The following is a 24475-nucleotide window of genomic DNA, read 5'->3' as shown; positions in this document are numbered from 1 at the left end:
GTTTAGATGCGGGTTTGATAGTGGTGCCGCGTCATCAACTCCACTATCAAACCCGCAGAGAACCAAGCAGAGAAAATTGGCAGAAGCTATTCACATCCGCAGACACAACCCCTCTAAAAACACGGATCAGGTTCTACCTAAACAATTCGACACTTTAATCAAGAAATATTAATCTCTGGCTACCGTCACTAATCGTCTATTAATTGGTCCCCTCAACGCTGTAATCTCCCACCCCCCACTCCTGGCATCACACTAATTACCGGTTATATCAACAACTCAAGTTATATCCTTTGATGTTTTAATTATCTCATCTCCTCAATTAAGTTATTCTCCTCAGCTATATCTCATGTACATGTACCTGTATAAAAACTGTTACACCTTTTGCCCTCTGTTTCTTAGGGTCCTGTGTCACTTATGGGAGATAATTCTATCCCACGGCCCCATATTATCTTGACGGATATCGGGGCTTTCAGTCTCTGATTTTGAAGGATATTTTGCCTTTATCTGGTGAGTCTTCAGCTCAGATGTTTTACTTGAGGGTATAGGTGGTAATTCTTCTTCTCCTCTCCATTTTGTGAATTTGACTTCATATCGGATGCCAGGTGAGGTTAAAGTTGGTGTTTCGCTCCCAGTTTAGGGTGTCGATTTGTTGATCGGTAATGATCTTATGGGGGCCAAAATTGGTGCTGATCCAATTGTACATTGTTTCACCGGAGAGTTCACTCAGTTCAGAGGATGAATATAGTGGTATTTTCCCTTCATGTGCAGTGACTTATACAATGTCAAAAGGTATTTCTTCCAAGGCTTATTTGCGGAACTATTCCATTTATGATTTGTCAGGTATATTTAGGGATAATTTTTTGTGAGGTAGAAACTGATGAGTAGTAGTAGTTCTTCAGGTCTTCTTGATAAGTCTGATAGTTTTTCTTACCAGAGAGCAGCTTATTAGTGCACAGGGTGAGGATGTTGAAGTGCAGATGTATGGCTGTTTCGATTGAGGAGGTTAGCAAGGTTCCAGTTTGTTATTTCTACAAGGATGGTGTTCTGACGAGGAAATATAGGTTGCTAGATGTTCCTGCGGGAGATAAATGAATGAAAATTGTTCAATGAAATTGTGGTTCCGAAATTATTTCAAAAACATGACTTTCATTGACACATTAAAGCCCAAAGCAGGTTATTTGGGTGTAAAGAAGACTTGTGAGTAAATTTTGGCACATTTCGTTTGGCCCAATTTGAGACAAGATGTGGCTGAATTTTGTAAGACCTGTCATGCATGCCAAATCGTTGGAAAACCAAATCAGAAAATACCTTCCACTACCTTAAAACCTATACCGGTTATTCAGGAACCATTCCATGAAGTTATATTTGATTGTTTGGCTCCACTATCTAAGACTATGTCTGGTAATCAGTATTTACTCACAATCATGTGTGCTTCTACCAGATTTCCTGAAGCAAATTTCATTTCATAGGATTGTTGTTCCTGTGATTGTTAAAGCTTTGATCACGTTTTTCACCTTAGTTGGTTTGCCAGATGTTATTCAGTCTCGTCAGGGCTCCAACTTCACGTCTAACGTGTTTCAACAAGCTATGTACCAGTTAGGTATTAAGCGAGTTAAGTCTAGTGCTTATCATCCAGAGTCACAGGGAGCTTTATCAAGGTCTCATCAAACGTTGAAGAATATGATCAAGACATATTGTTTTGAGACAGTGAAAGATTGGGAAGCGGGTGTGCATTTGTTGTTGTTTGCTGTCAGAGAGTCAGTTCAGGAGAGTTAAGGGTTTAGCCCCTTTGAGCTTGTACTTGGTCACTGTGTGCATGCCCCACTAAAACACTTAAAAGAACAATGGCTCAATGACAGACCTGAGATCAATCTGTTAGACTATGTGTCTACTTTTAGGCACAGACTACAGTTGGCCAGAAAACACTTGGACGTTTCACAATTAAAAGTAAAGCAAAGCTATGACTATTACTTGTAGTGAGAAAGTGTTAGTTGTGCTTCCCATTCCTTGGCAGCGACTGAGAGAAAGATATCAAGGTCAATATGTTGTTGACATGTCAAATAGCCCCACTCTCCCGGCACCGATGAAGAGCTACCTCCTCGTGGTGGGTGCTGGGTAATGCTGAGCGCTCTTCTCCCGTGTAGACCCGGGGCAGAATGTGTCCACAGCACCCCATTGCTGGTCGTAAGAGGCAACTAAATTGGGCAACCTGTTTGCCGTGGGTTGCGTCCCGTGTCGGTAGAGGAAGGTAGTCTGGTGGTTGAGGGCAACTGGAGCCTGAACAGTGTTCTTTTTGCTCAACACACCACTTTGGCCCTTACTTCACCTAGACGGCTGGTAGAATCGGCCCGATTCTATCAATCGACTGGTCACGCCAAGTCCTGTGGATGGACTTCTGTCTATATGTCATTACACTAATCTGTTTGGAAAATGTATTACTTGTTGTCTTGGCAGAATCATTCTCAGAAGATGTTTAGGATTTGGATATATGATGTTTTGCACTTTGCCTTAGAGTCTTATGCCAGAAGGCGGTGGCTCACGGGCCAGTCTGGTGGATTTGTTATTTGTAACTCTTCTGCCTTAGTAAACTGATACTGATCAAAGACTGCCTACGTCCATTGAATACTGGCCACGATTTCTTGTAATTGAAACTGTTGACAACACTCCATTAAAGTCGAACCCTTTTGCCATATCCAAGGGTACACAGGGCCTTGCTGGTGATGTCAAGAATATTAGGCGTTTGCGTTCCGGTGTTTTGTTGCTTGATTGTGGAAAAAGGCAACAAGCCACAAACCTTATCAGTACAGAATTGTTTGTCGGCGTTCCAGTCACAGTTACAGCATAAAACACTCAATGCGAGCAAGGGAATCATCAGAGAACGTGACCGATTGTTTCCGGATATGACAGAGCTTGACAGCGTCTCTGAGATGAAAGATCAAGGTGTACTCTGTGTTAAACGGTTCACAATCCGGAAGTATGATGTTGTTACAAATACCAATACGTACCTGTTCTCCTTTTCTTCACCAACTGCTCCAAAATCTCTCAAAGCAGGTTATTGTAACATCAATGTCGACACGCACATTCCGAACCCTCTAAGGTGTTTTAAATGGCAAACGTTCGGCCATGGCGTCAATACTTGCACATTGTCTGTTGTGTGTGCTCACTGTGGCGAAAAGACACAAACAACAGAAAATTGTGACAGTAATAATAAAAAATGTACAAACGGTGCGGGTGCTCACTCCTCCTACTCTAAAAGTTGTCCTGTTTGGAAACATCAAATGGAGATAAATAGAATCTAATTCACTCAAAACGTTAGTTTTGCGGAAGCTAAAAAGCTAGTTCAAAGCTCAGAACATAAGGTGAGCTACGCGTCTATCACCAGAACACCGTCAGAAGCAGTAATCGCTAAAAACACATCATCTATGTGCTGTCAGACAACCCTGACCTGGATTAAGACGGAATCTCCTCTGATATTCTCAACTGCAATATCGACCCAAACAACAGAGTCAGTTCCTAGTACATCTCAAAGTCAATGTGAAACATCCTCCTACCGTGACGCATCGTCACAGCCTACATCAAAGTCTAAACAACTCTCTAAAGGCAAACGTACGAAGCCACATTCATTGAAAAAGCTTAATGGCAGAGCCCCCAAAGGGCCAGACAATAAAATCAAATTATATAACAAATCTGGATCCCTTGAGGACATGGACGTGACTGAAAACGTCCGCTCTAGGGCACACAGCATGTCGCCCGCCTAAAAAACACGGGGAAGATACCCAATAAATCCTCCCAAAAGATAGCTTATCATAATCCTGTAACACAATGGAATTGTAGGGGACTAAGGACTAATTTCTATGAATTATAACTTTGAATCCAAGATTTTGCACCTTCAGCGTTCTGTGTGCAGGAGACATATTTGAAAGAGACAGATGTTCTTAACCTGCGTTCGTTCAGTGCATACCATTATTTTTCCCCTAAGGGTGACAGGGTCACTGGTGGGTCTTCCATTCTAGTTAAACAGAACGTTATCCATAGCGCAGTTAAACTTACTACAAATCTTCCGGTTGTTGCAGTGCGACTAACTTTGCAAGTTGCGTTTACATTATGATCTCACTATGCTTCTCCGTCTTCAACATTTCACAAACTCGATCTTTAGCTCTTTATGATCAACTCCCAAGCCCTGTATTATTATGGGATATTTAAATCGGCACAACCCATTCTGGGGTAGTGCAACAATAAATTGTAAAGATAAAGTACTGGGGGACTTTTGTTTTGACAATGATTTATGTATTTATAATGATGACTCCTACACATATTTACACCCTGCTACAGGGACTTATTCTGCTCTTGACTTGACACTCACAAATTCAGAACTATTAAATGAATTTGAATGGTCAGTCCATGATTACCTCTGTGGAAGTGACCATTTTCCTACTATACTAAAATCTGTAACTCAATCTGATATTCGTCCATCATCAAGGGGGAATTTTAAAAAGGCTGACAGGGCTTTATATGAAACACTGTGTGCTGCAAAAACTAAAACCTAACCGTTTTATTGACGTTCCTGATGCTATTAAATGTTTCTCTGATGAACTGAATTCCATAGCTGATGAGTGTACCAAAGTCCTCTGCAGTTCCACATATTCGAAAACCATGGTTGAACAATGATTGCAAACAAGCTAGGAAGGCAAGGTAAAAGGCAGAACATTATTTCCGTCGCCATCCTATGGTGCATTATTTAAATAAATTTAAAATTTTAAATGCTAAAGCACGGCGTACTTTTAAACAGAACAAACGCCAAACTTGGCAAAATTATGTGTCCAAAATAAATTCTCGGACACCCATGTCCAAGGTATGGAACATGGTCCAGAAAATCAAAGGTAAAGGTACTAAATCTACTGTCCATCATCTTAAACATGGAGATCAACTGCTTACTGATAAATCAGATATTGCTAATAAACTAGGTGAAACCCTTGCTAAACACTCTTCCTCTTCCAATTATGTACCAAAATTCCAGCAATATCAAAAACAAGAAGAAAAGAAAACTATTAATTTCAATTCGGATAATGGGGAAGATTATAATGAAACGTTTTCTATTCATGAACTCCATACTGCTCTTGATCAGGCTCATGACACTGCTACTGGAGCTGATAACATACATTATCAACTCCTGAAGCACTTACCAGAATCCTGCCTAGAAACTCTCCTAAATATTTTTGATGATATTTGGACATCGGGTAACTTTCCTCCGTCATGGCGTGACGCCATAGTAGTACCAATACCTAAACCTGGACGTGATCATACGGATCCATCCAATTATCGTCCGATTTCATTAACAAGCTGTGTTTGCAAGACCATGGAACGCATGATAAATAATCGACTTGTTTGGTACTTGGAAACTAATAACCTTATCACAGATATACAATGTGGTTTCCGGAAAAACAGAAGTACTGTCGATCACTTAGTGCGTTTAGAATCATTTGTAAAAAACGCACTCATTAACAAACAACACGCTGTGTCTATCTTTTTTGATCTTGAAAAAGCATATGACACTACTTGGAAATATGGCATTTTAAAAGATTTACATGACTTCGGGTTGCGAGGTCGTTTGCCTGAATTTATTGCCAAGTTTTTAAATAACAGACAATTCCAGGTCCGCGTGGGCTCTACCCTGTCTGATCATTACAATCAGGATCAGGGTGTTCCACAAGGCAGTATTTTGTCAGTCACTCTTTTTAGCATCAAGATCAACAGTTTATCTAAAGTTTTAAACGATTCAATTGATGGATCGTTATTTGTGGATGATTTTAATATTTCTTGTCGTGGGAAAAATATGCATACCATTGAACGGCAATTGCAGTTGTGTTTAAACAGGATTAATAAATGGTGTCTTGAAAACGGCTTTAAATTTTCTAAATCGAAAACTAACTGCATACATTTTTGTCGAAAATACAAACCACATAAAGACCCTGAACTGTCTCTAGATGGGACGCCCATTAAAGTTGTGAAGGAAGCCAAATTCTTGGGTCTAATCATTGATTCACACTTAACGTTTTTACCGCATATTAAATCACTTAAAACTAAATGCCTGAAGGCGCTTGACCTATTGAAAGTGGTGTCAAATTCGAAATGGGGAGGGGATCAAGCTACCCTTCTCCATCTATATCGATCACTTGTACGGTCTAAACTTGATTATGGCTCCATCGTATATGGTGGAGCCTGCAGAAGCAATCTTAAACTTCTTGATTCTGTCCATCACCAAGGTCTAAAACTCTGTCTTGGGTCCTTCACAACTTCACCAATTGACAGTCTTTACGTTGAGGCCGATGAACCATCTCTTGCACAACGCCGTATCAAATTATCTTTACAATATGTCACAAAACTATACTCTAACGAATCTAACCCTGCATATAATTGTGTCTTCAATCCTCTTTATGAGGATTTATATAGCAAAAAGTCCTCTCTTGTTCCACCTCTTGGGCTCAGAATAAAGCCGTTTATTGCTGCTGCTGGTATTACGCTGGACAATATAGCTCCTTTCCGTCTTCTTTCCTCTCCCCCTTGGCAGTTGGTTAGGCCATAAGTTGACCTAACATTAACGATATTTAAAAAATCAGAAACGAATGAATTACAGTATAAACAAGAATATAATCAATTGAAACATACATATAACAATTACAAATCCTTATTTACAGATGGGTCCAAGGACGGTGGCGCAGTTGCTTGTGCCACTGTCACTGGATCCAGAACAATATCTTCTAGATTACCAGACAATAGTTCTATTTTTACAGCAGAAGCTAACGCCATATTAACAGCTCTTAAATATATTCAAAGACACAAGAAACGTAAACAGTATATAATATATTCCGACTCTCTTTCTTGCCTTCAAGCTATTAAAAATATTTCCTGTAAACATCCACTTTTAATAGAAATTATGGAACTGTATAATACTCTTGCTACTGGCCAATACGACATCGTCTTTTGTTGGTTACCCAGTCACGTAGGTATTTCTGGGAATGTGATGGCCGATCTTGCTGCCAAGGCAGCACTCACCAAATCTGTGACACCACTTCTTCTTCCATATTCAGATTACAAAGCTTGCATTAGAACGTATATCCGCGATCTGGTGCAGAAGAGGTGGGACACTCAAGTAGGTATAAATAAATTACATGAAATAAAACCTTATATCGGTTATACTTACTTGGGTTGTCAGTCCAGATTTGAGGAAGTCATTATGCGACGATGTCGCATTGGCCATACGAGGTATACTCACGAGTATCTATTAAAAGGTGAAGATCCTCCGTTTTGTATCCCTTGTGATGAAAGAATCACAGTCAAGCATGTCCTGCTTGACTGTGTTGAATATTCCATCACAAGGGATAAATATTTTAATTCACGAACTTTGAAGGATCTTTTTAATTCTGTTAGATCTCATTTAATTATTGCATTTTTAAAAGAATTAGATTTGCTAAATGAATTGTAAATAGAAAAATATTTTATGCTTGGAAGTTTGAATTAGTAACTTAGAGTGTTAGTGGCTGTATCCTCGAGGGGGGTTAAAGCACTGTAAAATTATTGTCCTCCTGAGAGGGTACGTAAGTCCCAAAACATTTGAAGTCAAATTTGATCTTCCATTTTGTCTTAGCCGTAGAATATGTGTCATTTTAATTTGTGGCTAATCTTGCATACAATCACCAGCAGCTGAGGGGATGATGTAAATCCAGCTAGGGACCATGCAGGTAGCAGAAGTACTGTAAGTCCCCATGGCCCCTAGTATGGTGATCTACCTTCAGTTGTTGGTGATCTATATAGCCTGTTTTTATATTGTTTTGTCTGAATAGGAATATTAGTTTTAACTTTTCACGCTAGTTTTATTTCTTATTGTGATATTCTAGTTGTTTTACTGTCCTTCGTTGACAGGTTTTTATAGTATCCATATATTTCACTTCAGTATTTAAAGTTCTCGTCACGATATGGCTGAGATATTGCCGATGTGACGTTAAATATTAACTCACTCACTCACTGTAAATAGATGTATTTTAATTATTGGTAGTTTAGATTAGTAACTTGAATTGATAGTGGCTGTACCCTCAAAGGGGGTTTAAGTACCGTAAAATTATCGTCCTCCTGAGAGGGTACGTAAGTCCCAAAACATTTCATGTACGTTTTGACTTCCACTGTTGTGGAATATGTTGTTGCATATGTGTATTTTTAATTTTTGGCTAGATGTATCTAAATTGCTAACGGCTGAGGGGACGATGTAAATCCAGCTTGGGTCCATGCAGGTAGCAAAGGTACTGTAAGTCCCCATGGTCCCTTGTATGGTGATCTACCTTCAGGTGTTGGCAATCTATGGCCTGATTTTTTGTTGTCCAAATAGTGATATTAGTTTTAACTTTCCACGCTAATTTTAATTCAAATTGTGATGTCCTAGTTGTTTTACTGTCTTTCGCAGACAGATTTTATAATATATATATATAGTCCTTTTCTTTGTTAAATGTTCTCGTCACAATATGGCTGAGATATTGCCGATGTGACGTTAAATATTAACTCACTCACTCACTCCTCGTATTCGAAACCCATGGTTCAGTGATGAATACAAAGAGCCTAGGAAGGCAAGGGAAAAAGCAGAACGTTATTTCCTTTTTGCTCCATATTAAATCCCTAAAAGCGAAATGCTTGAAAGCACTCGGTTTATTCAAGGTCGTTTCTAACTTAAAGTGGGGAGGGCATCAGACTACCCTCCTTCACTTATATAGATCACATTGCTGACATCGTTATAAATGAAACCCCGTCATTAAAACTGCTCATTTCGATCTTTAATTACCTTAAATCGACCTTTTTGTCAACAGTGCACAATTCTCAGCCGGCAATTGAACCAATCAGAGTCGCGTCTCCTTGACGTAATAGTGTGTATAGAAATGAGGGTCTGTGCAGTATTCATCTACATTTCAGGGGTTAAACTATTTCATTTACAGGTTTGTACAAACCTGAAATAGCGAAAGTTGTTGAGAAAAGTGAACGCTATATGTTCTCACAATCTACTGTCATTTAGTTTTGTCTCCTGCTCTGCCTAGTTTTCGAGTTAGAACGCTTGTTTTTATAGACGATTCTGTGAAAATCACTTGGTGTCTCTAGGTTGTAATCCGCGATGGGTGGTATAAACCTACTCCTTGTCATCATTCACTTGATGCTCAGTTAATGAGTTCATAACAGGTGTAATTAGTGGTAACGCCACTTTGATTACCAGACAAAGACCCCCATTTGGCATTTCTTTTTGTCTGGATCGATCAAAGGATTAACCCATAACACGCTGATTGATTAATTAGTTTAATGTTGATTTAAATGGGGGATTTGTCTAAAGGTAGTGTTTGTACATTTACTAATCTATACTGCATACACTCTGTCGTGTCTGTGTCTATGTAAAACAACACCCTTCTTTCAAATCTGCAGATGAATTATATATCACTTGTTTTTTGTGGATGTCGCTTCTTTTTGTTACGTTTCAAAATGCATACAAGTATGATTATAAAGTAATTAGGATTATGAGACCAAGTATGAAGATGTATATTGACAAGTGTCTACATACTTGTGAGTGAACGTTACAAACCAAGTAAATTTAGCAAGTGAAAAAAATTATCGCGCAGTATTTTCACTTCGACCCCGACCTCGCCTAGGTTATGTTACAGGTTGTGTCATGCAAACTCCTTTTGGTAATGATTTAAATACATAGTAGTTTTGATTTTCTAACTTAATGAGAACAAACCATAATCTAATTAATTCAAATGGATTTGACTTCACGATTTTTAAAAAATGGCGGCGCCCTGTCTTGGGATGAATGCTATTTAAGTTTGTTTTCACCGACTTACATAAACAAAAGTTCTTTCTACTGGTAGTAAATTATGCATTTTATTGATGGACAATAGGAATTTGCATGACATTGCGTATAACATAACAATTTCACTCTTGGAAGTGAAGTGGAGGTCAATATAACATTGCTTGCAATATAAATGTTACTTCGACCCCCAACCTTGCTTCCTTGGAAAACGTCCTTATGTAAAAAGTTGTGTCATGCAAAACCCTCTTGGCCATGATTCAAATGCATATTTAACTACCAGTAAAATGTAGTTTTTGATCTTCTAACTTGATGAGTACAAATCATAATCTCAGTAATTCTAACGGACTTTAGCCCGTGACTTCACAATTTTCAAAAATGGCGGCACCCTGTCTGAGGATGAATGCTATTTGATGCGATTTATTTCACCGACTTCAAAATTACTGTTTACTGGTAGTAAAATATGTATTTTATTGATGGACATTGGGATTTTACATGACATTGCTTATAACATGTACTCTTGGAAGCGATCAATATAAGGGGTCAATACAATATTACTTACGATAATATTGTCACTTCGACCACAACTTCGTTTCCGAGAAAGAAAGCGGTATATCAATGCAAAATCTTTTTGGTCAGCAATGTGTAGTAGGCAGTCTTGATTTTATAAACTCGATGAAACATGAACTCCATTTTCTATCTTGGAAGCGTGGTAGGGGGCGAACCATCCGATCTAGTATATACCACAGGCTTCCACTGCACTCACTTCGCACAAACTAAGAACCAATTTAAGCACAAACTACGGAGTCTGCATTGAAACACCTTCACCCGACCCCAAGGAACAATTGACAGCAACACAACAATTCCGCATGTCTTTGGTGACGTCGAGAAATCAGCAAAATGATGAGCCTCCTACATATTTCCTATACATTTAACTGGAAATCGTTCCTTCTATGACGTCACTGGCGACAGAGTTACGTAACCTGTCTGATAAAAAGAGTACCAAAAATTGAGTCTAGTGGACCTTTAAATATATTCAAAGAAACTCTAAACACAACCAGCATATAATCTATTCCGACTCTCCTTCTTGTCGTCAGGCTATTAAAAATTTGTCTTGTAAATAGCCACTTTTACTTGAAATTATCAGGGTGCCCCACAAGGTAGTATTTTGTCTCTCACTTTATTTAGTATTAAAATCAACAGTTTATCAAAGGTTTTAATTGATTCAATTCATGGAACAAGTCCAAAACTAATTGTATACACCTTTGTAGAAAATATAAGCCGCATAAGGAACCTGAACTATCTTTAAATGGCACTCCCCTCAAAGTTGTAAAGGAGGCCAAGTTCTTGGGTTTAATTTTCGATTCTCAATTAACCTTCTTACCGCACATTAAATACCTTAAAGGAAAATGCCTGAAGGCATTAGATCTGTTGAAAGTCGTTTCCAACTCAAAGAGGGGAGGGGACCAAACTACCCTTTTACATTTATATCGATCACTCGTCCGTTCAAAACTCGATTATGACTCCATCGTATATGGTGGAGCCTGCAAAAGCAACCTTAAACTTCTTGACTCTGTCCATCATCAGGGCTTAAGACTTTGTCTTGGGTCTTTCAGAACTTCACCTATTGACAGGCTTTACATTGAGGCCGATGAACCATCTCTTACACAACGTCTTATAAAATTATCCTTAAAATACATTACTAAATTACACTCTAATGAATCTAACCCTGCATATAACTGTGTGTTCAATCCCCTTTATGAGGATTTGTACGACAAGAAGTATTCTCTTGTTCCACCTCTAGGGCACAGAATTAAACCCTTTCTTTCTTCGGCGGGCATTGAGCTGGAAACTATAGCTCTCTCCAGTCTTCCTTCTTCCCTCCTTGGCAGATGGTTAGGTCACAAGTGGACCTAATATTAACTACATCAGAAACAAATGACATACAATATAATCAAGAATATAATCAATTGAAACATAGATATAGCAATTATAAATCCTTATTTACAGATGGGTCCAAGGATGGTGTCGCAGAGGCTTGTGCCACTGTCATTGGATCCAGAACAATATCGTCTAGATTACCAGATAATAGTTATATTATTACAGCTGAAGCTAACGCCATTTGAACAGCTCTTAAACATATTCAAAGACATCCTAAACGTAAACAATATATAATCTTTTCCGATTCTCTTTCTTGCCTTCAGGCTATTAAAAATATTTCTTGCAAACATCCACTTTTAATTGACATTATTGAATTGTATAATAATCTTGCTACTGGCCAATACGACATCGTCTTTTGTTGGTTACCCAGCCACGTAGGCATTTCTGGTAATGCAATGGCAGATCTTGCTGACAAGGCAGCACTCAACACATCTGTGACACCACTTCTTATTCCATACACTGATTATAAAGCTAACATTAGATCTTATGTCCGTGATCTGATGCAGAAGAAGTGGGACACCCAAGTGGGTATCAATAAATTACATTAGATAAAACCTTACATTGGTTATACCCAATTGGGTTGTCAGTCCAGATTTGAAGAGGTTATTTTAAGACGATGTCGTATTGGACACACTAGATATACTCATTCATACCTGCTGTTAAAAGGTGAGGATCCTCCGTTTTGTATCCCTTGTGATGTGAGAGTCACGGTGAAGCATATTCTGATTGACTGTGTTTCAATCTGTGAATGTGAATTCTCCATCACAAGGGACATGTATTTTACAGTTAAAACAATGAAGGATCTTTTTACCAGCGTTAGTTTTCATTTAATTATTGATTTTTTAAAAGAAATTGATTTTTTGATTAAATTGTGAGCAATACGTTTCTGTAAAAAGATGTATTTTAATAATTGGTAGTTTGGATTCGTAACTAGAATTGTTAGTGGCTGTACCCTCAAAGGGGCTTGAAGTATTGTAAAATTATTGTCCTCCTGAGAGGGTACGCAAGTCCAAAAACATTCCTAGTAAATTTAAGTCTACCAGGTTTTTAATCGTAGTATTTCTGTTGTTTTAATTTGGGCTAGCGTATTGTACACTCGCCAGCGGCTGATGGGATGGTGTAAATCCAGCTAGGGTCCATGTAGGTAGCAAAGGTACTGTACGTCCCCATGGTCCCTAGTATGGTGATCTACCTTCAGTTGTTGGCGATCTATAGCCTGGTTTTATAGTGCATTGTCCAAACGATGATGTTATTTTTAACTTCCCATGCTAGTTATAATTCCATTTGTGATATTCTAGTTGTTTTACTGTCCTTCGTTGACAGGTTTTATAGCAGACATATAATTGATTTTCATATTAATTGTTCTCGTCACGATATGGCTGAGATATTGCCGATGTGACATAAAATATTAACTCACTCACTCACTGAAATATTAATCTCTTGTGATGAAGAATTTAACACAGTCAATCAGAATATGCTTCACCGTGACTCTCTCATCACAAGGGATACCAAATGGAGGATCCTCACCTTTTAGAAGGTAAGAATGAGTACTAGTATGGCCAATACGACATCGTCTTAAAATAACCTCTTCAAATCTGGACTGACAGCCGAAGTAGGTGTAACCAATATTCGTTTTTTTTCATGTAATTTATTTATACCTACTTGAGTTTCCCACTTCTTCTACATCAGATCAGGTAAGTAAGTTGTAATGCTCGCTTTGTAATCAGAGTATGGACTAAGAAGTGGTGTCACAGATTTGTTTAGTACTGCCCTTGCAGCAAGATCGGCCAGTGTGTTACCTGAAATTGCTGGGTAATCAACAAAAGACGGTGTCGTATTGGCCAGTAGCAAGATTAATATACAATTCAATAACCTCAATCAAAAGTGGATGTTTATATGACAAACTTTTAATAGCCTGAAGGCACGAAAGATAGTCTGAATAGAATATATTGTTTACGTTCTGGGTGTCTCTGAATATATTCAAGAGATGTTAGTATGGCGTTAAAAAAGGTGTAAAAATAGAACTATTATCTGGTAATCTAGAAGATGTTGTTCTGGATCCAATGACAGTGGCACAAGCCACTGCGCCACCATCCTTGAACCCATCTGTAAATAAGGATTTATAATTGCTATAATGATGTTTTAGTTGATAATATTTTTGTTTATATTGTAATTCATTAGTTCCAGATTTTCTAAATGTGGTCAATGTTAGGTCAACTTGTGGCCTAACCAACTGCCAAGGAGAAGAAAGAAGACGGGAGGAAGCTATGGTTTCCAGCTCAATGCCGGCCGAAGAAAGAAAGGGTTTAATTCTATGTCCCAGCGGGGCGAGAAGAGAGGATTTCTTATTGTATAAATCCTGATAAATGGGAAAACACAGTTACAGGCAGTGTTAGATTAATTAGTGTATAATTTAGTAGTGTACCGTAAAGCAAATTTTATACGGCGCTGCTCAAGAGATGGTTCATCTGCCTCAATGTAAAGATTGTCAATAGGTGAAGTTCTAAAAGACCCACGGCAAAGTCTTAAACCTTGGTGATGGAGAGAATCAAGAAGTTTAAGGTTGCTTTTGCAGACTCCACCACATACGATGGAGCCATAACCAAGTTTAGAACGCACGAGTGATCGATAGAGATGGAAAAGGGTAGGTTGATCCCCTCCCAATTTAGAATTTGAATCCACTTTCAATAAGTGAAGTGCTTTCAGGCATTTATTTTTAAATGATTTAATATGCAGTAAATACGGTAAGTGTGAATCAAAGATTAGACCCAAGAACTTAGTTTCCTTCACAACTTTAATTGGCATGCCATCTAGAGACAGTTCAGGGTCTTTATGTGGTGTGTATTTACGACAAAAATGAGTGCAGTTAGTTTTTGATTTAGAGAATGTAAAGCCGTTTTCAAGACACTATTTATTAATCTTGTTGACACACAACTGCAATTGCTGTTCAGTAGTATGCATACTTTTACCACGACAAGAAATATTAAAATCATCCACAAATAACGATCCATCAGTTGCCTTCCTCACCTGTTTGCATTCATCAGTGAACCATGGTTTTCGTATGTGTGGAACTGCAGAATACTTTGGGATACAGTCGTCAGCATTGTCATTGAGTACATCTGAAAAGCATTGAATAGAAACAGGAACTGTTCCATAACGTTCGGGATTAAGCTTGCCAGTGCAGGGAGATTCATGTAGAGTCCAGTTAGCCGTTTTAAAATTTCATCGTTATGATGGAGGTAAATCAGATGGGTTTTAGTATTGTGGGGAAATGGTCACTCCCACAGATGTCATCGTGGACCAACCATTAAAATTCATATAAAAGACTAGAGTCACTAACTGATAAATATCAAGAGCTGAACATCTTCCTGTGCCAGGATGTAAATATGTATGTAACATATTTACTATGTTCGTTGTAGTACCACCCCAGAGTGGGTTATGGCCATTTAAATCGCCCATGACTTTACAGGCTTTAGGTAATTCATTATAAAGAGCTTGTAGATCAGTGAACTGGACAGTGGATGAAGGTGGAACATACAATGAACAAGGTGTAAATGCAACTTGTAATGTAATTCGCACAGCTACGGGTGAGTGAGTGAGTGAGTTAATATTTAACGTCACATCGGCAATGTCTTAGCCATATCGTGACGAGAACATTTAATACTGAAATGAAATACATGTATCGTATAGAAACCTGTCAGCGAGGGACAGTAAAACAACCAGAATATCACAAATGAGATTAAAACTACTGTGGAAAGTTTAAAAATAATATCACTATTCAGACAATACAGTATAAAATCGGGCTATAGGTTGTCAGCAACTGAAGGTAGATCGCCATACTAGGGACCATGAGGACTCACAGTGCCTTTGCTACCTGCATGGAGCCTAGTCGGATTTACATCATCACCTCAGCTGTTAGCAATTTAGACATATCTAGCCAAAAATTAAAAATACAGATATACTACGACTAAGAACAGTGGAAAGTTTAAATTTACTGTGAATGTTTTTGGACGCACAGCTACGGCTTGGAGATTTGTTTTAAGGGCTATTGAGCTATGCATAACGTTTTGCCGTACCAAGATTGACGATCCTCCACTTGCCCTATCACCTGGAGGTGCAAAATAATGATACACGTTGAAATGACGGAGGGCAAGAGTATATGTTTGTTTTAAAAATGTTTCCTGTAGACAGATTGCTGACGGCGGAACGTCCTGGATTAGAAGCTGCAATTCATTAAATTTAGTCCTTAGTCCTCTGCAGTTCCACTGAATAATATCATTCTGATAACCTGTCTTTTGTGGGGATTCATTGGGGATCTACCCCACACCTTTTTGGTGGGCGACAAGTTGTGTGCCCTACAATGGACGCTTGAGGATACGTCCATATCCTGAAGAGATCCGTATCTGTTGAATAACTGAATTCTATTTTCGTACCCTTTTTGGACTCTGCCACTGAGCTTTTTCGAAGAATCCACCTTTCTACATTTGATTACCTTAACAAGATCTTGTTGTGACTTTGCTGATGACTGAGAAGAGGGGTCTTGGTCACGTGGTTTCTGATTGTATTCCAGATGTACCAGGACATGAGTCGCCTGTTTGGATAGGTGCACCGGCCTCGAAAAGTGCAGGAGAATCTGTTTCGATAAATGTTAGGTTTGTCTGACAACTTGGCCCCTAGTATGGTGATCTACCTTCAGTTGTTGGTGATCTATATAGCCTGTTTTTATAGTGTATTGTCTGAATAGGAATATTAGTTTAACTTTTCACGCTAGTTTTATTTCTTATTGTGATATTCTAGTTGTTTTACGGTCCGTCGTCGATGGGTTTTTATCATATACATAGATTCCTTTTTAAGAATGCACTCGTCACGTTATGGCTGCAATACTGCCGATGTGACGGTAAATGTTCACTCACTCACTCTGACAGCTTACTGAAGCTTTAGTTATGCTAGTTGTTGCATCAGCCGTTGTTTTGGCATTGAACCCTAGTTTGCTTTCCGGTGTGAGCTGTGCCAAACTAATGTTTTGAGTGAATTTTATTTTATTGATTGCCATTTGCTGTTTCCATACGGAACAGTCCTTAAGGTAAAATAGGTGATTCCTCCACAGGTGGTGCATTTTCTGACATTACTGTCACAATCTCCTGTTGTGTGTGCCATTTCACTGCAGTGAGCACACACAACAGACAATGTGCAAGTATTGACACCATGGCAGAACCTTTGACATTTGAAACACCGAAGGGGAATTGGAATGTCCTTTTCCACACTGATATTACAGCATCCAGCCCTAAGTGATGTTGGAGCAGTAGGTGACGAGAAAGAAAAACATAGGTTTGAATAGTTTTGTCGTTTTTACGGGTTGCGAAACGTTTGACATATAATAGACCATGATCTTTCATCTCGGAAACGAAATTGAGATATGTCTGCCAGCAATCGATCTCGATCACGTACGATTCCTTTACTTGTGTTCAGTGTTTTGTGGGCCGTGACGGTAACCGGAGTGCCAACAAAAGTGGCTGTGTTCGAAAGGCTGGTTGACTGTTGCCTAAGGGAAGTAAGGGCCGAAGTGGCCTCAACAACCAGACTACTGTCCTGCGCCGACACGAGACGCAACCCACGCCAAACAAGTTGCCCAATTTAGTCGCCTCTTACGACCAGCAATGGGGTGCTGTGGATTCTGTCCCGGATCCATACAGGAGAATGAGTGAGTTAACATTTAACGTAACATCGGCAATATTTGAGCCATATCGTGACGAGTACATTTACCACTGAAATGAAATATATTTATATCATAATAAACCTGTTAGCAAAAGGCAGTTAAAGAACTATTATATCACAAATGGAATTTAAACAAGCGTGGAAAGTTAAAACTTATTCAATTATTCAATACAATTTAAAAACAGGCTATATATTGCCAACAACTGGAAGTAGATCACCATACTAGGGACCATAGGGACTCACAGTACCTTTGCTTAATGCATGGACCCTAGCCACATTTACACCATCCCTTCATATGGTAGCTATTTAGTCACATCTAGCCACAAATTAAATAAATAAACAATGGGAAGTCTAAATGTTATTGGAATGTTTTGGGAATTACTACTCTCTCAGGAGGACAATATTTTTACAATACTTAAATCTCCTTTGAGGGTACAGCCACCTAACAATTCTACACCTAAAACTTACTACAACTACCAATTATCAAATTACCTCTATTTACAGAATATTACTCAATTTCCTTTAAAAGACCGATACGTAAATGACTACTGACTGTCTTAAAAAGATCCTAAACGGGTTTTACAGTAAAATACTTATCCCTTATGATGGAGAATTCAACACAGTCAATGAAGATATGCTTGGCCGTGACTCTCTCATCACAAGGGATACAAAATGGAGGATCCTCACCTTTTAACAAGTATGTATGAGTATATCTTGTATGCCAATACGACATCTTCGTAGAATAACTTCTTCAAATCTGGACTGACAGAAGAAGTACGTGTAACCAATAAACGGTTTTATTTCATGTAATTTATTTATGCTTACTTGGGGGTCCCACGGATGTAAGTTCTAGTGCTAGCTTTGTAATCAGAGTATGGAATAAGAAGTGGTGTCACAGATTTGTAGAGTGCTGCCTTGGCAGCAAGATCAGCCATCTTGTTACCAGAAATGTCTACATGGCTGGGTAATCAAGAGAAGATGTCGTACTGGCCAGTAGCAAGATTATTATACAATTCAGTAATGTCAATTTAAAAATGAATGTTTACAAGAAATATTTTTAATTACCGGATAACATCGCTACTTTCTCTGCTGAAGCTAAAGCCATATTAACGTCTCTTAAATATATTCCAAGACACCCTAAACATAAACAGTATGTAATATTTTCTTGCCTTCAGTCTCAAAAAGAAGGTAATGAAACTAGACACCATTAATAAACTCTTATGGGTGAGCAAGTGAGTTTAGTTTTACGCCACACTCAGCAATATTCAAGCTGTATAGCGGCGCTCTGTAAATAACCGAGTCTGGACCAGACAATCCAGTGATTAACAGCATGAACATCGATTTCCGCAATTGGGAACCGATGACACATGTCAGCCAAGTCAGCGAGTATAACTACGAATCCCATTAATCTTACGACAAGCCTAGTCGTTTCTATGACAATCATGGGTTGCTGAAGGTCAGTTATACCCCAGACTTTCACGGCTTTCTTATGAACACACCGCCATGTCTCTTCATCTCCACCCCTGAGAATGCACCACTTCCCAACTGTACTGCAAACAGGGTTGCGCAAGAGACAGACTAATAACCAGTCTTCCTGCATCCAAGCGAGGCATACAAAGGTTATCAACTTACTTCCTTGCTTTGGTCCGAAAACAAAATGTTTAGAATGTCAAAACAAAATGTCACAACCATCAAAGGTAGACACCCATTTCATAATAAGGTTGTGCTCTAAGATTTTCAAGCTCATGCATGTTCAATAACTAAGTGCCCTACCAGCCCCTGTCAGCTTCAGGTCCAACGAAAGTGAGCAGAAAATAAAGAAAAGGATCATTAATTGTCTATTTGTAACAATATTTTGTTGAAGATTATTCATCTTAACTGTCATCGTTACTGTTGGGGAACCCGTGGCGAGCCACGTCCTCGTGGTGGGTGCTGGGTAACGCTGAGTGCTCGCCAACCTCCCGTGTGGATCCGGGGGCATATTTGGTCCACCAACCCGTTTGTCCTGGGTTGCGGCCCTGTGTCGGTGGAGGAGGGGATCCTGGTGGTCGAGGGCCAGGAATCGCGTTCCTCTTGCCCAACATACCAATTTGGTCCTGACTTCACCTAGACGGGATGTTGAATGGGCCCCGTTCAACCAATCGGCTGGTCATGCCAAGCCCTGTGCATGGACTGTGTATATCTTCTTGCATTTGATTTGGAATTGTTTTGAATTTCGCTCTTGGCACTACTGTTGATCAGTAACTTTTTGGATTACGATTTATGATCATATGAACTTTGCTTAGAGTGTGTGATGGCAAACACGGGGGCATGATTTAGCATTACCTGAACAACCAATACTATTTTAATATGTAGATAACCCTTTTGTGATTCACGCTACACTATCTTCACCAGACATGGACATCATTAATTCATTTAAGCACTTCTGAATACCAATCAACCGGCGGTAAGCTATCCAACCTTATGAATTTTATATAATGGCACACTCCAAGATAATGTTAATGAAGAAACTTCGTTAGAATGTGGCGTGTGTTTAGAGAGAAAGGTCACCTCAGTATATCAGTGAATACTGTCTGATGGCTGTGTATGCCGCACGCACCTCTTAAGCATGGAGATTACAGTGTTTTCGCTCAAGACCTATTGCCTTCTAAAAGTTTGCCTTGTATTTGGTGTGCTAATATGCCAACTGCAGCTGGTTGCGTCTATAATATTTACGGATATTGGTTTCAAGTTGTGTCTAATCAAGTGCATACAGTATGGTTGTGCTGATGTCAAATACAACATTGTGAACCAAATATGTCAAGTGTTGGACCTGGAAACAATGATGGAGGAGCCCAGACAACTGTTTGAAGATGTGGATCTTTCAGATGTAAGATTTACACATAATAACAACAACCCAGTCTTCATTTACTATAACTTGAGAAGGCGATTAGTTTCCGCAGCCCCTGTTTGTGTAATGTAAAGGGCGAGTATTGGCCACTGAAGCGCAAAAGGTGCACACACACCTATATATATATATATATGTGTGTGTATACATACATACATACACACACACACACACACACACACACACACACACACATCTAAATGACCTAACTTGGATGCCAATTCATTTGCCTTAGTCTGCAACATGGGACCACTCAAGGGAATGTTTTCACTTCTCGCTCTTTGAAACCATTTGTAGAGCGCATCTTCCACATCTTGGTGATTTGCAGTTCGTAACCTCTTGCGGGCGGGGCCGAAATCACTAGAGACACATTTTGCCAGTATCGAGTCGCGATTCTTAATAATGGAACTGAGTGTTGATTTCGGAATGCCAAAGTCGAGAGCGATGTTTGTCTGCGATCTTACTCCTGATTCTACAGCCTGGATTTTCTGAAGCTTTGTGTCAAAGGTGATAGCTTTACGTTTGCCTGCCATAGCGACGAGAGCGAACTGAAGATCTGTGTATCAGTGAAGCTTTTAAACACGATGTGTTTCTTTTGTTAATTAATTAATGACTATCAAACAATGTTGATTCACCGCCAACGAGGTTAAACAATGTTGATTCAGCGCCAACGAGGTTACACAATGTTGATTCACCGCCCACAAGGTTGATGTATACCGCTAAGTCGCTGAGTTGACACTGAGCTGACACTGAGTGAGTTCGCTACTCACGTCGTTAATTGGGCTTGGGGTCAGGAAATCAGTTCGCTATAACCGTTAATTCGCTACTCACGAGTTCGTTATTCACGTATAATTTTAATAATATTATAAAGGCACCATTGACGGGACTTTTAAATTTGTTCGCTATATCCGTTTGTTCGCTATATCCGTGTTCGCTATATCCATGTTCTACTGTATGTATATATATATATATATACACACACACACACACACACACACACACACACACACATAGTCGAAGGGGTGGAGGTAGAGTATATTTTTGTACATAGATAGTACAGTAGGGAGCCAAGGAAGCATAATTAAGCTCAATTCATTAGTAACAATGACAATGAAACTTACCCCGAACGGGAAAGAATCAATGAAAACAATAATGCCGTTGCCTTGTGTCTCTAGGTCGGAACTGGCGGGCATGGTTTTAAAACGTGCCAAGGGATGAGGAGATGTCCGAAGACTTGTGCTGGGTGCATGTCCTGTGTCAAAGGTAGTTATCAAAATTTATATATTAAATGATGATCAACATGAAGAAACTTTGCTTCAAACGTGCTATTATTTATGCATGCATTCTTTCAGGTGGACGAGGTCAGCCTCAACATCAGAACACTGGTGCAGCTACTCTCATTGACGTCTGCCGAAATGGAGATCTGCATCAAGTGAAAAACATACTGTCACAAGGTACTGCAAACATCAATGCAAGGGGGAAGCATGGCATGACACCAGCAATGATAGCGGCAAAGGAGGGCCACAAAGAAATACTTGAAGTACTTGTGAAGAAAGGCTCTGATCTGTCTCTATTGGATGATGATGAAAACAATATCTTACATCTTGCCTCTAATGAGGGACACTTGGAGATAGTGAAGTACATTTATTCGCTGAACATTGTTGACATAGAAATAAGAGAGGTTCACGGATATACACCGATCATGCTGGCTGCATTGTTCGGACAGACGAGAGTGTTTCTTTTCCTTGCAAAAATGGGAGCTGATCTATCATTATGGAGTGATTTGACTGAAAATATTCTTCATCTGTCCTGTCGAGGTGGGAATGAGGAGATCGTGAAATATGTAATCAAACGCAATGTGGTGGGCATAAACAGTAAACAGCATAGAGACATGACAGCAGTGTTACTGGCAGTCAAATATGGGTATAGCGTTGTATTTGATTTTCTGTTGGCGAATGGCGCTGATCTCTTAGCAGTGGATACACTGGGTAACGGCGTCCTTCATTTGGCCTGTGAAGGAGGAAATGTGGACATAGTGAAGTTTGTCGTCACCATTCACATAGTGGACGTCAACACTAGAGCGGATGATGGGAGAACCCCAGTACTAACAGCAGCTGCTTTTGGCCATTCAACAGTATTTGAGTATCTTGTGAAATGTGGAGCGGATCTTTCGGTAGTAGATAACGATTACAACAACATCTTTCATTTGGCCTGTGCAGGGGGGGACATGGACATAGTGAAGTATGTCTTCAAACTAAACGAAGAATACATAAACCAAAGAGCGGCTTACGGGCAAACCCCAGCATTGATAGCAGCTGCGTCCGGCCATTCAGCAGTACTTGAATATCTTGTTAAACGTGGGGCTAATGTATTAGCAGTAGATGACCATGGTGACAACATCCTTCATGTGGCTTGTGAAGAAGGGGATATGGACACAGTAAAGTTTGTTCTTAACCTAAATGTTGTTGACATAAACAGTAAAGGGATTGATGGTTTTACCCCAGTAATGCTTGCAACAGAACTGGAGGAAAGGGATGTGTTTGACATACTGATAGAGAATGGAGCTTATGTCTCAGTGGAAAAATATATTGGTAACGTGTTTCACATGGATATGATCGCATTCTGTCAGATGTGCTGTCAAACAGCATGGGTGAGTGAGATACAATTGAACGACACCTCGTTAATATTTTAGTAATGTAGTGACGTGAAATGTTGCACACACACAATAAATGCGATTGAATCCGCACATGTGGTGTTTTTTTTCACCATAACTACTACTATCCTAATTCTGCAAGTTGTAGGTAAAACAAATCTGCCGCCTCTCATGGCTTACTCGTACCTTGAACTGCAATATCCTGCTGTCGTTTTATAAACTGGAATGAAAAAAGAGTGCATACTACATATGGGAACAGGTGAAATGGCCTTCAAAGTGTGTCGATCTCTGAAATCTGTGTTGTTGATCAGGGGCAAAAAAAAGCCACAAATCATTTAAAGTCCATTTTATGATGCATGCAGTAAGTATTGGGAAATAAAGTTAGTTACCTAAAAATGATCTTAGAAATCTAAAATAGGTTTTACACTATGTTGTAAAGTACTCGGTATTGAGACAGCTTTCGTAGGATTCAGAATAAACATTACCACCTTAAGAAGTTATATACTTGGTGTTACAATAGCGACAGCATCATCATGGACACAAAATCATTCGGGACGCTGCCATAACACTAGCTACCAATCGAAATGATTACACTACACTGACTGAAAGACATCACCCTTACAGGGCTAGGGCTATTTCAACTTATATAACGTGCTTATTGATTTGACCACATTAACATTATTGATTTGTGGCAAATATGGCATCAATGGAAAGGTGTATCAATATAATAAATAGTTAATATGCAGTATAATATCAAATCATGTAGGGGTCCGTCAAGGTGAAAATCTTTCACCACTTGTTATTGCCTTTATGTTTAAATGAAGTTATAACGCAATTTGTGTTTTTTCAATGTGAAAGAATCACTGTTGAAACAACTACTGGTATTATTACCACATTATTGATGTTGTATGCTCATGATACAACTTTATTTACAGCAATGTATATTTGTTTTGGGGGGGGGGGGGGGCGGAGGGGGGGGGGGTTATTATCGCAAGCAATGAATTTTGAATGTGAATGCTTCCAAGACGAAAGTCATTATTTTTGGTTCTGGAGCAGCAAAGAAAACACTACATGACAAACAGCTTGATATTGCTGACAACCATGTATATTTAAGTGTTAAAGTTCGTATGGTAAATTTAATTTTGTGATTAAAGCATTACATTACCAAGCACAAAAGAATTATGTTCGCTTTAGTATCAAAGCCCAGAATTCTTCATCAACCAACTGACAGTATGACAACGAATACTATGCATTTACAAATTCTTTCGTATTTTCAACACGGCTACTTCCTGTCCTTTGATCAGGTGAATCACAGACTTTTATTACAAGTATAATATATAATAATATACATGAAACCAATGATATGGTATTACAGACTGAGAATACAGAGATCAGAGAGATTAACTGCTATGTTTTATTTTCAGATATTGTTACGAGTGTGTAT

At 39.1% G+C, this 24475-nt stretch overlaps 1 protein-coding gene across 1 annotated transcript; it reads left to right on the top strand.

Annotated features, from left to right (window-relative positions):
* The first annotated feature begins 20312 nt into the window (after window positions 1–20312).
* Window positions 20313–23661, top strand: LOC137297274 (putative ankyrin repeat protein RF_0381). The gene is made up of 4 exons (XM_067829318.1): window positions 20313–20360; window positions 21554–21641; window positions 21731–23028; window positions 23656–23661. The coding sequence occupies exons 1-4, from the start codon at window positions 20313–20315 to the stop codon at window positions 23659–23661; spliced, it is 1440 nt and encodes a 479-aa protein (XP_067685419.1).
* The last annotated feature ends 814 nt before the right edge of the window (window positions 23662–24475 follow it).

The sequence above is a fragment of the Haliotis asinina genome, chromosome 1 (assembly GCF_037392515.1).
Source record: "Haliotis asinina isolate JCU_RB_2024 chromosome 1, JCU_Hal_asi_v2, whole genome shotgun sequence".
Taxonomy (NCBI): Eukaryota; Metazoa; Mollusca; class Gastropoda; order Lepetellida; family Haliotidae; genus Haliotis; species Haliotis asinina.
This window is presented reverse-complemented; position numbering and strand designations above follow the sequence as displayed.

Excerpts from the sequence above, each read along its gene's own strand:
- LOC137297274 (XM_067829318.1), top strand. The coding sequence starts at position 20,313 with ATGATGGAGGAGCCCAGACAACTGTTTGAAGATGTGGATCTTTCAGAT. Across the intron at positions 20,361-21,553 it reads AAGATGTGGATCTTTCAGAT|GTCGGAACTGGCGGGCATGG; the intron begins GTAAGATTTACA and ends TTGTGTCTCTAG. Across the intron at positions 21,642-21,730 it reads GTGCATGTCCTGTGTCAAAG|GTGGACGAGGTCAGCCTCAA; the intron begins GTAGTTATCAAA and ends GCATTCTTTCAG.